The sequence below is a fragment of the Catharus ustulatus genome, chromosome 7 (assembly GCF_009819885.2).
Source record: "Catharus ustulatus isolate bCatUst1 chromosome 7, bCatUst1.pri.v2, whole genome shotgun sequence".
In the NCBI taxonomy this organism is placed as follows: Eukaryota; Metazoa; Chordata; class Aves; order Passeriformes; family Turdidae; genus Catharus; species Catharus ustulatus.
In genome coordinates this window covers 38,200,448-38,216,826 of record NC_046227.1, presented here as the reverse complement: position 1 = coordinate 38,216,826, position 16,379 = coordinate 38,200,448, and the positions used below count along the sequence as shown (strand labels likewise).

The following is a 16,379-nucleotide window of genomic DNA, read 5'->3' as shown; positions in this document are numbered from 1 at the left end:
GCTTTTAGATAGAGCCAGGCCAGGGCTGAGTTTTTCTGTGTCACCTCCAGGGCTTCCCTGTGCCAGCGGGAATTCCTGTCCTGGGAAGGGTTTTTCCCAAAAAAATATCCCATGGGGATTCCAGGATTCCATATCAATCCTGTTGCTTCCCAGTTTAAAAAAACAACAACAAAAAAAATCCCACCCCGAGGTCATAAATAAAATATTAACATTCCCCTTATGCTTTTCCTACTCTCTTCCATATGGACAAGCGCTTTTGGTGATCCTGGGAAAAAAAAAAAATGGGAATTTTGTTGTACCACAAATGCTGTGAACGCAAGGTGGCAGGATTAAAAAGCACATTTTAGGTGCAGTTACATCCCATAAATGTGGTTTCGTGGAGCACGAATGAAGTGTTGGAAATAACCAGGAGAGGAGCTGTTCTTCAGGACAGCCAGAAACCAGGATTGTATTCCCAGGGAAATTGCAATAAAAGCTAGAAAAAAAGTTAATTTCAACAATCGAGAGTTAGAAGAAATAAAGCAGGAATGCACTGATTTGGTTGTGAAAACCATTCCTGGTGAATTCAGATGATGAGGAATACAAATGCTCCAAATAAAATGAAATTCATAGGAAAAATTCAGCAGATCTCAAGAAAACACCCAGAAATAAAATTAAAATTTCAAATAAACACGATGTTTATAAACACACGAAGTCTGGAACAAGAAACAAAAAGAACTCACTGCAAACTCGGTGTGATTAGAACAGAGGTAGCTTTAATGCTGCTTCAGTTACAAACAGATGGAGAAGGATTTAAATTCCTCCTTTATTTAAGATTAAGTTTAAGCAATTTAAAGGAGAGGGGTTTAAACCCGTGTAAACAACGCCCAACACCTCACTGGTGTCTTGGTGAGAAGCTCCTCCTGCTGCTGCTTTATCAGTTTTATTCTCATTTCAAAGTCATTCCTTTAATTTTTTACTAAGTGAAGGATTTCAACAGGAAAAGCTGAATCTATTGAATTTCTGCTCGATCTGACAATAAAATTAAAGTGTGGATCCAACTTTGCTCCTGTGCTGCTTCCCAATTTTCACCTGCTGCCAGGCCATCCACAAGGTGAATTTTTGTGTCTTAAAAATAAGCTGGCACTGAAGACCCTTAAGAGTTCAAGAAAATCAGAAAAAATAATGTGTAGAGAGCAGAAGGAAAAAAGAAAATAAATATGTGGAAATCAAGGGAAATAAGGAGAGAAGAGCCTGTTAAGTATAAAAATGATCAGAACAGTCACACAAAGATTTGTTCAAGTGGTGCAAGAAATTCCTTTAATTTTTTATTTCAGCAGCTCTTTGGATGAGGAAAAGCTGAATCCATTGAATTTCTGCTCGATCTGACTATAAAATTAAAGTGTGGATCCATCTTTGCTCCTGTGCTGCTTCCCAATCTTCACCTGATGAATTTTTGTGTCTTAAAAATAAGTTTACGCTGAAGGCTCATGACAGTTGAAGAAAATCAGAAAAAATAATGTGTAGAGAGCAAGGGGAAAAAAAGCAAATAAATATATGGAAATCAAGGGGAATAAAGAGAGAAGAACCTGTTAAGTATAAAAATGATCAGAACAGTCATACAAAAATTTGTTCAAGGAGAGAAGAGCCTGTTAAGTTTAAAGATTATGATAACAGTCACACAAAAATTAGTTCAAGTGGTGCAAGAAATGAGAAGTTTATATAGAAACATAATTTTTCAGTCTTTGGTAGCAAAGAATTCTGGAGATTTTTACAGTACTACTATTTTGACTTCTGTACTAGAGTACAGAAAAAAATAATTTCCTGTGATCCACGTGAGCACATTTATTGTTTGTTCTCTAATTCCGTTCACGAGCAAGACAGAAAAGAGGAAAACTCCGAGGTGACCAAACCATCTGTCCTGGTTTGGAGGACAGGTGTCTGCTAGGAAAAGCAGGAGCTTCTCTTTGAAATGGAGAATGTAAACCCCCTCCCTCCAAATTATTATTCTAATTTTGAAATCAAGAGGTTTTCAGGCAAAGAGATGGGAATAGGAATAACAGTTCTTTACTAGGGAAATTAAAATAGAAATACAGTACTACAAAGAACAAACTCCAAACCCTGACACAGTCAGAGTACAACCTGACACCTGTCAGTCAGTCAGGATGTTGGTAGCAGTCCCATTCCATGGTGGCTGCATCCTCCTGCAGTGACAGATGTGATTCAGCTGGAGCAGTGCTCCTGGAGAAGGGTGCAGGTTCCCTCCGAAGGTCCAGTGGCGATGTGGAAAAAAGTCTGGTTTTCTTCTGGAGTCCAGGGAAAAAAGGGCAACTTGGTGTTCTAGAATTGCAGTTTTTATCTTGGTAAGAAATGTTGGGCTCTTCCCCCTGGCTGGAGCAACTCCCAATGGGATGCAGTAATTTTATCAGTGCCACAGTGGGACTCAATGGCCATGAGCAGAAAATGACTGGCTGGAGGAAGGATGGGTTGTGAAAAGATAAAGAACACTGCCCCAGCTGGTTTATAAACCATGGCCATGAACAGGAGATATCCCATGAGATAAAGAACACTGCCCCAGCTGGTTTATAAACCATGGCCATGAACAGGAGATATCCCATGAGATAAAGAACACTGCCCCAGCTGGTTTATAAACCATGGCCATGAACAGGAGATATCCCATGAGATAAAGAACACTGCCCCAGCTGGTTTATAAACCATGGCCATGAACAGGAGATATCCCATGGAGATAAAGAACACTGCCCCAGCTGGTTTATAAACCATGGCCATTAACAGAATATCTCCCACAAAGATCAGGATCACTGCCCCACCTGGTCTCAAGAGATTGTGATTGAATAAATACTTTTGGTCACATCCTGTATTGTAACCCTAGACACCATCCAGTCTGTGAGTTGTGCAGCTGCAGTGCTCACATAATCCCGAATTTCCCAGGTAAAAAGTTGTTTTTCCCTGGGTTTGTGGAGTTCCTGGCCGCGTCCAGGGCGATGTAGCGGATCTGGAACCCTCCGGCCGTGACGGACGCGTCCGACAGGAACTTCAGTGTCATCACGTTGCCTGCAGGGGACACCAGGGGGTCATTTTTTACAGATAAATATTTTGGATTTTAAAATTTATTTTCAGATGTATTTTGGGGGGTTAAGGGGTTTTTTTTCAGTTTTTTTTCGTATTTTTAAAGGTTTTTTTTCAGATGTATTTTGGATTTTAAAATTTGCTTTCAAAGCAAATAAATTACCTGTGCTAATGATGTCATCTGGCAGCTCATCTCCACAAAACCTGGAAAAAAATGAAATTGCACTGATGAAAAAAAAATGGGAATTATGGCCCAGCCCTGCCCCATGGGGCTCAAAGGAATAAATTGATTTTTAGTGCTTGGAATTCTGTGTTAAAGAATTTGATTTTTCATCATCTCGCGGTGAGACTGAGAGGAGGGAGCAGTTTCCAACATCTGCAGGAAGTAAATGATGCAAAAGATGGGGAAAAAAAAAGAATTTCACAAGAAAAAAAGAGTGAGCCCAGGCTGAAAGATGAAAAACAAAATCCATTTAAATTCTCTGTAAAAGCAAAACTGGACTGATATATGTATATAATATACTATATGGTATATAGAATACAGAATATAGAATATGAAATATTTAGTACAGTGTATTATAGCATAATATAGTATATATGTCATTTATTATCTATTTAATATTCTGTATTCTATATCCTATATTCTGTATTCTATTTTCTATATATTGCATTTTCTATATTCTGTATTTATGTTGCATATTCTATATTCCATATTCAATATATTGCATATTCTATATATTGCATATCCTATATTCTATACATTGCATATTCTATATTCCATATTCTGTCTATTGCATATTCTATATCCTGTATATTGCATATTCTATATTCTATATCCGGAGCTCCAGTGGGGATGTGGAGAAATCCGGTTTTCCTCTGGAGTCCAGTGGAGAAAGGGGCTCCCTTAGTGTCCCAAACCCTCTGTTTTTATCTTGGTAAGAAATGTTGGGCTCTTCCCCCTGGCTGGAGCAACTCCCAATGGGATGCAGTAATTTTATCAGTGCCACAGTGGGACTCAATGGCCATGAGCAGAAAATGACTGGCTGGAGGAAGGATGGGCTGTGAAAAGATAAAGAACACTGCCCCAGCTGGTTTATAAACCATGGCCATGAACAGGAGATATCCCATGAGATAAAGAACACTGCCCCAGCTGGTTTATAAACCATGGCCATGAACAGGAGATATCCCATGAGATAAAGAACACTGCCCCAGCTGGTTTATAAACCATGGCCATGAACAGGAGATATCCCATGAGATAAAGAACACTGCCCCAGCTGGTTTATAAACCATGGCCATGAACAGGAGATATCCCAAGAGATAAAGAACACTGCCCCAGCTGGTTTCAATGGATGCCCATTAGCAGAATATCTCCCACAGAGATCAGGATCACTGCCCCACCCTCAGCAGATGGTGACAGAACAGACACCTTTGATCACACTCTGTATTGTAACATGTGACTTATAATCAGGTGTAGTTTATAATTGTGAAATTACTGTAATTTGTGATTGAACCCCCCTGTACCTGCCCACGAAGCCGTTGACGTCGTCGTAGCTGTCGTAGACCTCCAGGAAATCGGCCAGGCACGCCGTGTCCTCCTCCACATCGAACTCCAGGAACTGCAGCTGGATCCTCTGGCCCAGCTTCACCCGGATGTGCCAGTAGCAGATCTGGTTGTTCTCGTACTCATTGGGGTACCCTGGCGACTTGAACACGTGCTTGGAGTCTGTGAACACCCCGCCACACTCTTTTCCTAAGGAGAGGAATGAAACCAGCAGCAGTTTCAATCTGAATTTCATTGGCCTAGAGGTCTGCAGGGAATCTCACAGTGTGAGGTTAGAACTGAGTGGGGTCATCTCCAAATGATTAAAGCAGCTAAGAGTTACTAACAGGCTGTTCATTGCAAAAGTGCACCAGTCCCAAAGGCACAGCCACAGATGTTAAAGTCCATGCTAAGGTCTGGTATAAAGTCCCAAACAGAAACAGGAGCCACTGCCAGGGTTGTTCCTGGTGTTGCTGCCACAGCTCCTCTCTTCTCCTTGGGTGTTGGAGATGCTGGCAGAGAGCAAAGCAAAGTAATGCAGAAAGCAATGGCATGAAGCACTGACTCTCCCCAAAATTCTCGTATGTAGGGTTTTTCCAACAAGCTAACACATAAACTCAGACCTCTACCTCTGAATCTATTAGAATTCTGATTTCTTAACAAGCTAGGATACGTATAAACCACATATATAATCTGTCTTGTTCTATCTGAAAAATGTCAGCAATATTCTCACTGGAGTTCTGTTTTGTTTAAGCATGGTATCCTAACAAATTTCTGGAGCCACAAATCTCAGTGCTGGACACTCGTGGCTGTGCAGGTTTGGTAATTCAGAGCCTGAACACAAATCTCAGTGCTGGACACTTTGGCTGTGCAGTTTTGGTAATTCAGACCCTGAACACAAATCTCAGTGCTGGACACTCCTGTCTGTCAGGTTTGGTAATTCAGACCCTGAACACAAATCTCAGTGCTGGACACTCCTGTCTGTCAGGTTTGGTAATTCAGACCCTGAACACAAATCTCAGTGCTGGACACTCCTGTCTGTCAGGTTTGGTAATTCAGACCATGAACACAAATCTCAGTGCTGGACACTTTGGCTGTGCAGGTTTGGTAATTCAGACCCTGAACACAAATCTCAGTGCTGGACTCTCCTATCTGTGGAGTTTTGGTAATTCAGACCCTGAACACAAATCTCAGTGCTGGACACTCCTGTCTGTGCAGTTTTGATAATTCAGACCCTGAACACAAATCTCAGTGCTGGACACTCCTGTCTGTGCAGGTTTGGTAATTCAGACTCTGAACACAAATCTCAGTGCTGGACACTCGTGGCTGTGCAGGTTTGGTAATTCAAACCATGAACACAAATCTCAGTGCTGGACACTCCGGTCTGTGAAGTTTTGGACAGTTCAGACCATGAACACAAATCCTTTCAGTGCTGGACACTCGTGGCTGTGCAGTTTTGGCAGCTCTGATTTCCTTTTCCCTTTTGTGCTCTGGCCAAACTGGACAGCAACTCCCCATGGCCCAGAGCAGAAGCTGACAAAGGACTTGGTCCATGCAGAAATTCCAAGGGCAGGAATCTCTCTGCAGCTCCCTTTGTGTGCAGAACATCTGGGAACAGCCCCCACCCCACACAAGTATTTGATGAACATAAACAAGCCCCAGCCCTGGGAGCACAAACAAAATGAGCACAGCTGTGCAGACGTCATGGCCTGGGCTGAGCCTGGCTCTGCCAGGCAGGGCTGGAGCAGCACAGAGCTAAGCTGAGCTTTGCTTTCCTTCCTGGGGCCACGTTTGCCATGTCCCCTGCTGAGGGAAGGGACACCAGGCTGAGCTGTGGGCATTGCTGTCACCTGCAGGGCAGTGTGGAGGGGCTGGAGTGTGTAAAACAGAAATCTGAGTCCCTCAGAGAGGGGAAAGAATGCAGGGATTCTTTTAAAGCCTTTGAAGAAATTGAAAAATTAAAGCCTTTAGAGAAATTAAAGAATTAAAGCCTTTAGAGAAATTAAAATATATTAAAGAAATTTTAAAATTTTAAAGATATTTTAAAAATTAAAGAATAAAAAAAAAAAAAAGAAATAAAGGATTAAAGCCTTTAGAGAAATTAAAATATATTAAGCCACACGGATATGAAGTAGAAGTGTAAGTTTTAGTTAAGTAAGTAGAATATACATTAAGTGCCTTAAGAGAGTAAAAAGCCCTAAAGCCTGGTTTAAAGTTCAATAACTTAGCTCCAGACATAATGAAAACGTAGCAGAACATTGCTTGCATTTCTAGATAAAACAGAACCATTTCTGTGAATAGACAGAACTCTATGTGTAAATTATGTGTAAGGACTGACACTGCTTTTGTACTTTAGAATTGAGCTCTGATAGGTGTAGGAAGAATGTTCTAGAGTCGTGTTTTTAGTTGATTGGATGATTTATGAATAAAATCTCCTGTGTTGGGGTGAGAGATACAGAAGAAGAAAAGGAGGAAGAAGAAAAAGAAGACAGATGTGGGAGCTGCTATTGCTGCTTCTGCTCAGGACTTTATGCCCAAGCATAAAAACTTTTATTATTTTAGCTTTGAGCACAGACTTTGAACTCTTGGGAGACTGATGCATTCCTGCAATAAACAACTTTACAACTGCTCCTGTCTCTTTGAAGAGCCAGACCCACGGAAATCTCGACAGGGACAAGGTTCTTGTCAGTGCTCTTGGAATTCTGATCTGCTCTGGAGACCAACTTCTCACCTAATGACACACAAAGCACTGCTGGGAGTTCCACAGAACCACAGAATTACAGGCTGGTTTGGATGGAAGGATTAAAACTCATCCCTTGCCATGGGCAGGGACATTTCCACTGTCCCAGGATGTTCCAGCCTGGCCTGGGACACTTCCAGGGATCCAGGGACAGCCACAGCTTCTCTGGACACCCTGTGCCAGGTCCTCCCCACCCTCCTAAGAAACAATTCCTCTCAATTCCTCCCTAGGACAAGCTCCTAAGGATGCCAGTCCCAGACAGAATTGATTTTCAGAGCTGTTCCATCTCAGGCACAAAACCAGAAGTGTTAACACGAAATTTAACCTGTTGCAAGCAGAATACCTCAGGTTATACACTTCAGATTATTCAGATAAATTGTGGGCTAGATGCAGAAGAGGACAGAAGAGGATAAAAGAAGATAAAAGAAGATAAAAGAGGATAAAAGAGGGCAGCCCATGGCTGTGCTCACCGTTGGGGTTGTAGCAGTAGGCGTCCCACCTCTCGCTCCTGTTGAGGCGAATTCCATAATCCACAATTCCAGTCTTGCCAAAGCCACAGTTGGCTCCAGCTTTCACTATGGGATAACCAACCCTGCCCTTTGCCATCCAGCCAGCAGCACACACGTGGAATCCTGCAGCAGAGGGAAAATGAGACGTGGATCTGATCAATCCTGAGCTCTTCTTCAACAAAATCTTGCTCAATGACCTGGGTGTATCTGATAGAAACTGAGCTGCACAGGAGAACAGGAGGTTGAGGGATAATTTTAAATACAGGGGATAAAATTGAATTGTGTTCTCCACGATGGGATTCATCTGAAAGCCCAAATCAAACCCAGATGGACTGCACAGCTCCCTGGGCAGTCAGTTTTAAGTGCTCTACCAGCACTTGTAATCAAATCATCCACTGGATGAGTTTTCCAGGGGTGTTCCCTGTTTTCCTTTTGAAGCCACACAAATTTACTCAATCCCCTCTCAAGAGTTCTCAGCATTAAGTTCTAAAAATACACAAAATACTACAGACAGATACTACAGACAGCTAAAACCTCCAAGTACTTGCTTAAAACACTTTCCATTTCAATTTAAATACCTGAAATGCCTCAAGGATTCCTTGCCAAACAAAAAGATCCCCTTAATGCATTTTGTGGCTGAGAACTCAACACCAACAGCCAAAGAATGCAATGTTGCTCAGCCTCTGGGGGAGACCCATCCAACATCTTCATGGAGAGGAACTGGAACATATTTGTGGCATCTTAGGGCTCTGAGTGGCTCAGAAGAAGCAAAAATTCCCTTTTCACATGTGCTGGTGCTGGCAGCCAGCTTCTGACTCAACAGCAGAGTGAAAAAATGTCTGGAGTGGGGGATGTTTTATTGTTTTCCCAGTGAACTTATTGGGAGTTAGCTGGAAATAGAGGGAACCCTCACTCTGAGCACAGCACTCATTCCCTTGCAGAGAAAATATCTTGATGGAAATAAAAGATGTTGAGTGGTTGGAACGAGTCCAGAGGGGGTCAGGGAGATGCTGCAGGGCTGGGAGAGCTGGGAATGTTCCCCTGGAGAAGGGAAGGATTTGGGGAGAGCTCAGAGCCCCTTCCAGGACCTAAAGGGGATCCAGGAGAGCTGGAGAGGGGCTGGGGACAAGGGATGGAGGGACAGGACACAGGGAATGGCAGGGATAGATGGGATATTGGGAATTCCTGGCTGGGCTGGAATTCCCAGAGCAGCTGTGGCTGCCCCTGATCCCTGGAAGTGTCCCAGGCCAGGCTGGACATTGGGGTTGGACACTGGGGACAGTGGGAGCTGTCCCTGCCATGGCTGGGGTGGCACTGGGTGGGATTTGAGATCCCTTCCAACCCAACCCATTCCATGATCACTGCTGGGTGGGATGAACACTCCAAACACCCAAACAGCTCCATGAGTTCCTCTTCCCACCTGTGTCCTCCTGGAGCAGAGATATCGGGAGCTGGGAATTCCTGCACTCACCGCGCTCCGCCACCAAACGCAGATTTACAAATCTCTGAGCCACAAAACTCCCAGAATTTGTGACAACACCCCACTGCCCACCCTCTGCAGGAGCTCCAGCAGTGCCCTGAATGTTGCAGACCTATTTTCCGGGCTGCCTCCAGCTGCTGGTAGGTGGCCAGGTGCCCTCCCTCGTACTCGCACACCGCCTTGGCCTCGGCGAAGGTCAGCCGGTACTTGCCGGAGCGCGACTCGCGGTGATACACGCCAGCTGCTCGCTCTGCGGGGACAAAAGGGGACAAACAGCGTCAGAGGATGGCTGGCAGCTCATCCAGTAACTCCCACAAAGGTGTAGGAGCAGCTGGACCTCCACCAGGGGAAGGGGGAATGGTGGCAGGAAGGGAGCGCCAGGAAAAATCATCCATCGTGAGCTGATGGGGTGTGTGACACCCATGGGATGTGTGTGACACCCTGGGATGTGTGTGACACCAAGGGATGTGTGTGACACCCATGGGATGTGTGTGACACCAAAGGGGTGTGTGTGACACCCAGGGATGTGTGTGACACCCTGGGATGTGTGTGACACCCATGGGATGTGTGTGACACCATGGGGTGTGTGTGACACCAAAGGGGTGTGTGTGACACCCTGGGATGTGTGTGACACCAAAGGGGTGTGTGTGACACCCACAGGGGTGTGTGTGACACCAAAGGGGTGTGTGTGACACCCTGGGATGTGTGTGACACCAAAGGGGTGTGTGTGACACCCTGGGATGTGTGTGACACCAAGGGATGTGTGTGACACCCAGAGGATGTGTGTGACACCCATGGGATGTGTGTGACACCCTGGGATGTGTGTGACACCCATGGGATGTGTGTGACACCCTGGGATGTGTGTGACACCCGAGGGATGTGTGTGACACCCATGGGATGTGTGTGACACCCTGGGATGTGTGTGACACCCGAGGGATGTGTGTGACACCCTGGGATGTGTGTGACACCCATGGGATGTGTGTGACACCCTGGGATGTGTGTGACACCCTGGGATGTGTGTGACACCCATGGGATGTGTGTGACACCCACAGGGATGTGTGTGACACCCAGAGGGATGTGTGTGACACCAAGGGATGTGTGTGACACCCATGGGATGTGTGTGACACCCATGAGATGTGTGTGACACCAAGGGATGTGTGTGACACCCAATGTACCTGAATAAATGTATAAATATTCAATAAGTATAAAAATAAATATATAATAAAAAAATCAATAAATATAAAATTAATTTTTATATCCACTAAATATTAAAAATTGCTTTTTATTCCCTTAATTTTGTGTGACCTGTCTATGGACAGCCTGAAAAAGCATCGTGTGTGACACCCAAAATCATGTGTGACACCCAGGGATGTGTGTGACACCCAATGTACCTGAATAAATATATAAATATTCAATAAATATAGAAATAAATACATAACAATAATTTCCATAAATATAAAATTACTTTTTATATTCAATAAATATTAAAAATTGCGTTTTATTCCCTTAATTTTGTCTGACCTGTCTATGGACAGCCTGAAAAGGGATGTGTGTGACACCCATGGGATGTGTGTGACACCCAGAGGGATGTGTGTGACACCCAATGTACCTGAATAAATGTATAAATATTCAATAAGTATAAAAATAAAAATATAATTAAAAAATCAATAAATATAAAATTAATTTTTACATCCAATAAATATTAAAAATTGCTTTTTATTCCCTTAATTTTGTCTGACCTGTCTATGGACAGCCTGAAAAAGCATCGTGTGTGACACCCATGGGATGTGTGACAACTATGGGATGTGTGTGACACCCAATGTACCTGAATAAATATATAAATATTCAATAAATACAAAAATAAATATATAACAATAATTTCAATAAATAAAAAATTACTTTTTATATTCAAATAAATATTAAAAATTGCTTTTTATTCCCTTAATTTTGTCTGACCTGTCTATGGACAGCCTGAAAAGGCATCGCGTGTGACACCCAAAATCATGTGTGACACCCAGGGATGTGTGTGACACCCAATGTACCTGAATAAATATATAAATATTCAATAAATATAGAAATAAATACATAACAATAATTTCCATAAATATAAAATTACTTTTTATATTCAATAAATATTAAAAATTGCGTTTTATTCCCTTAATTTTGTCTGACCTGTCTATGGACAGCCTGAAAAGGGATGTGTGTGACACCCACAGGGATGTGTGTGACACCCTGGGATGTGTGTGACACCCAGGGGATGTGTGTGACACCCAATGTACCTGAATAAATGTATAAATATTCAATAAGTATAAAAATAAATATATAATAAAAAAATCAATAAATATAAAATTAATTTTTATATCCAATAAATATTAAAAATTGCTTTTTATTCCCTTAATTTTGTCTGACCTGTCTATGGATAGCCTGAAAAGGCATCGTGTGTGACACCCAAAATCATGTGTGACACCCAAAATCATGTGTGACACCCAAATGTAGGATTTGATGTGGGAGAAATTCAGCTCAGAGCTTGGAGAGTTTCTGTGAACAACAGAAAATCACCCAAAAAAGTTCAGAACCAAGCTTGGAGAGTTTGTGAAGAACAGAAAATCACCCAAAGGAGTTCAGAACCGAGCTTGGAGAGTTTTTTTGAGGAACAGAAAATCACAGCTACTTGGGAGAGAGGAGAGGCAGAAATGAAAGGAGGGGGAAATGTCAAATAAAAATATCTGAGCGTGTGTCACCAGGGCAGGACCAGAACAATTGCTGGCTGACATTTCTGCCGCGCAGAAAATTCGATTTCTTCGTTGTTTTTTTTACTTTGCCGTGCTGAGTCTGAGATAAAACAGCTTTCCAAGGAAACCTAGAAACTGCTGAGAGTTTTGTGTCTCTGCATGTTGCACTTGTCTGGTGCCATATGTGTGGAAATCTGTCTCTGCAGATCTCATCTGAAGGGGTTTTTTGTTTAGGTCTCACTTATATTTAGCATAATCTGAGAGGAATGGCTGTTTGCAGCTCTGCCCAGCCAGTGGGGCTGAGAAAAGATGGAAGCAGGGAGCATTTTTTACAGTAGTTATTTGTAGCATAAAAATAAGGAATGTATTTTCTAGGGACTTGCTTGGAGTCAGAGCTTTTGGCTGGGTTAGGGGAGGTTTTCTTTAAAAAGAAAATGTGGTTGGGAATGGTGAGAGCCCTTAGCAGACACAGGATGATGTTGGCCAGGGTGGTTTTTGGACCTGTAGTGGCTGGCCTTGAGCCCAGAGAAATAAATTATAATGCTGACAAGAGTCTCAGGAGAGGGAGAGCCTCCTTCTGAGCATCCCTGGGAATATCTGTGGTGTGGATAACAGGAAAAAACCCTCCTGAAGGAGCCAGAACAACCCCAGCTGGGGAATCATGGCATGGCCTATTGCAAAAACTCCTTTTTAATTAGGAATTTATTCCTAGGAAGTGTTCCTCATTAGTCTAAGCTCCTGAGAAATGCAGAGCCATCAGCTCTGTGAGTGCAGGGCTGGTAAATCCCTGAATCCCTCAGGAAGCAGCACAGGGCACAGCCTGGAATCCACATTATTGATCCTGCAGGGCCCAGGGAGGGGACTGGAACCCAATTCCTGGAGCTCTCTGAAAACTCACCACTTTTAGTTGGTTTTTATTCACCTGGCAATATCATTTTTCAGGTTTTATCCTCACTTATTGCTGGAATATCACTATGGACAGGCACCAGATTTTGCAGAATATTGCTGGGAATATCAGCTCTTCACAGAGCCTGGAACCAGCAGCACCCTGTGAGGTGTGAGCACCCTCTCATCTCTTTCATTCCCCCTGCTCCATGGAAAAACAGCTTTTGGAAAAACCAGAGCACACACAGGTCCTGCCCCAGCCCTGGGAGCTGCTGCTGCCTCTGGCTGCCCCAGTTTAGTGACACAAAATCCCAATTAGCTGGTGGCATCAATGTTTTCCCCCTCCCTCTTAATTCCAATTTCCTGTGCAGGGAGATAAACTCATCCTCAAACACAGAGCTGGGGCAGAGCAGAGCTCTTCATTTGCATTAAATTTACTCTAAATGTACTTATGTGTGTCTCTGGACACATTTCCACACAAACTTCACCCCAACTGCAATTCATGGAGTTGAGCTGTGGATAAACCTGCAGGAAATGTTGATTTTTCTGGCCGTGGGTTCCACAGCTCCAATTCCCAAAATTCCTCCTTGGAGCCCAGCACAGCAGGACCCTGCAAGGACAGCGACCCCCAGCTCCCCCCCAGCTGCAGGAGGGGCTGAAACCCAGCCCAGCCCTGCTGCACAAACACGAGCAGCGTGAAATTTGGCTAAACCAAGCACCTGCAATATGCATGAGACCAGTGCTGAACTCTACATCAACAGGAATATTTCACTTTTAAGCACAGAGTAGAGCTCCTGGCAGGGTCCTCTGCTGCTCAGAGAATTTCACAAAGGGGGTTAGGGCACTGAGAGCTGGCACAGGAACGAGCCCAGGAGCAAATCTGGGCAGGGCTGTGCCAAACCCCCTCCTCAGCTGAGAACAAACCCCTGGGCACAACAATGAGCAGCCCTACAATTCCATGGGCACCAGGAGGTGACACAGGCACAGGAGAGGGTTTGTGACAAGGAAAAAGCTAAAAGTCAGCAGCCAGAATTCCAGTTTTTTTAAATACACATATATATATTTATAAATGTATATATATTCTAAGGATTTGTGGAAGGAGAAGGTGTTTTCCTTATTTTGCTGAATTTTGGGTTTGGTTCTTTACCAGGAGAGCAGAAAAGCAAAGCTCAGATGTCACAGTGCATCCCCAGATGCTCGAGCACAGTGAGGCTGAGATTGGGGTGACTTCTTTCACTGTTCAAGTTATTTCATTTTAAATGTAAAGAAGCATGACGTGGATGGCTGCAAGTTTGTCAATTTTATCTTCATTTATACCCTGAATTCCATTGGAAACTCAATTAACTGCACTCTGAGGTTCATTTCAATAATGTTATTGCTGTACTCACACAGGATGGTGCATTTCTGCTTTGGTTTGTTTATTTAGAGAAAGCCATCAGGTTTCTTTTACCCCCTGGTTTATTTTTATTTACTCTCCTGGTAAATGCTCAGTGGTGCAGCCAAACAGAATTTTATGATGCCTCCCAATTAGCACACAGCTGCTCCATTTTTAAGCATTTAAAAGATTTTTTTTTTTCCCTTCCATTTGACTTCCATTCACGAGACTGCTCAAATGATCGCTGTCATCCCGAATTTTTGGACAGCAGGGGTGGAGCCTGGAGCTGCCAAGCTGCTCTTTCTTGGAGCTCTCCCCACCTGAGCACTCCCAGGAATTGTGAGGCACAGCCCCAGGTTTGGGAGAGGGGAAAGAGAAGTCATTAAAAACGTGCAGCCAAATGGAAAATAATAATTTCTGTGCCTCGTTTGTGCTCCTGGAGCTTTGCAGGAGACACCTGAGCACAGCCAGCTCCAGGGGCTCCTGAAAACCCTCAGGGAAATGCAGCAGGGGAGGAAGGATTTGGAAATGTTTGTCTGGAAAACAAATTGCCTTGATTTTGGCATCCTCCATCCCGAGCTCCCTGTTGCATTGGATAATTACAACGAGCTGCAAAAGAACCCTCAGAGCTCTTGAAACCCACTGGAGGTACAAAAAAAAAAACATTCCCACAGCATTTTTGTGTTGCCATTTGGAAATCTCTGTGCTGCTAAAGGATGAGAACAAACCAATGGCCCAAACATCCCCATTCCTGCACTTCCCCAGAAAGCCAGGAAATATTCTCACTGCTATTTCCACATCATTTCGTTTCACATGCAGGACCCCAGGCATGGGAAGTATGTTCATGCAGAAAGTAATTCATTCCTTTGGCAAATGTTTCTTTTCAGGCTCGTTTTCCCTCAAAACAAACCCTCTGCTCTTTAATGAACTCAGTTTTCACTTTGCCTCCTGCTGCAGGAAAAGACATTCAGATGAAATGCATAATCACCTTTTAAAATAAGTAAATGGCTTTTCCTGCAGTTCAGTGAAACTCTACAAACAGCAAGCTGGTATAAAGGCACAGCCATCTGCAGGTGAAGTGATTTCTATAAATTTCAGAGCACAGTTTGGCTGAGCTCAGCTCTGGGTGCTGGGAGCTCATCCCTCCCCTGCTGGACAAGCCCAGGGACCCTGCAGGGTGACAAGGAAAGCAAAGATCTCTTACCTAACCAGATGGAGTTGTGCAGCACTCCATCCCTGAAGCCCCAGGCTGCAGCCTGCTCGCACAGCAGGGCAGAGAGGAGGAGCAGCGCAATCATCTCCAGGGCGCAGAGGGAACGCTCCCGCTCCAGGCTGGCTCCGCAGCTGGCTCGATCCTCCTGCAACATCTGGGAGCCAGATCTTAAATGGAGAGCTCAGCTGTGAGGTCAGAGGGGCTGCTCCAATGGTGCTGCTGCTCTTCTTGCCCAACTGCTGGGGTGGCTGCAGTGGCCCATGTGACTCATGGCTGGCTCTGCTCCTGCCCAGCCTGGCCAAGAATCCATCCCATCCCATCCCTGTGTGCTGCAGAGCGCAGGGACACTGCCCCAGCCAAGCTCTGCTCGCTCCTCAGCCTCACAATAAAGCCAGGAGCCAGCCTATCTGCTCTGAGTGCTTCCAGTCACAACATTTGCAGCATCCAAGAGGTCCCACACACTCCTATCCTGCTCGTTTAAACATTCCTCTAAAATATCCCACACACTCCTCTCATCCTCAGTTAAGCATTTTCTCCCTAAAAGATCCCACACACTCCTTCATATCCTCATTAAAACCTCCTTTCCTTCAAAAAATCCCACACACTCCCTCTCATCCCCATTTAAACATTTTCTCCCTTAAAAGATCCCACACACTCCTCTCATCCTCATTAAAATCTCCTCTCCTTCAAAAAATCCCACACACTCCTCTCATTATCATTTAAACTCTCCCCTATAAGATGCCACACACTCCTCTCATCCTCAGTTAAACATTTTCCTCCCTAAAAGATCCCACACACTCCCTCTCATCCTTATTTAAACATTCCTCTGAAATATTCCA

At 44.0% G+C, this 16,379-nt stretch overlaps 1 protein-coding gene across 1 annotated transcript; it reads right to left on the bottom strand.

Moving 5' to 3' along the window:
- Positions 1 to 2,744: 2,744 nt before the first annotated feature.
- TNFAIP6 (TNF alpha induced protein 6) lies at positions 2,745 to 15,774 on the bottom strand. The gene is made up of 6 exons (XM_033065436.2): positions 15,532 to 15,774; positions 9,448 to 9,585; positions 7,817 to 7,978; positions 4,588 to 4,816; positions 3,230 to 3,270; positions 2,745 to 3,051 (listed from the first exon to the last, which is right to left on the bottom strand). The coding sequence occupies exons 1-6, from the start codon at positions 15,692 to 15,694 to the stop codon at positions 2,906 to 2,908; spliced, it is 879 nt and encodes a 292-aa protein (XP_032921327.1). The 5' UTR covers positions 15,695 to 15,774; the 3' UTR covers positions 2,745 to 2,905.
- Between the last annotated feature and the right edge of the window lie 605 nt (positions 15,775 to 16,379).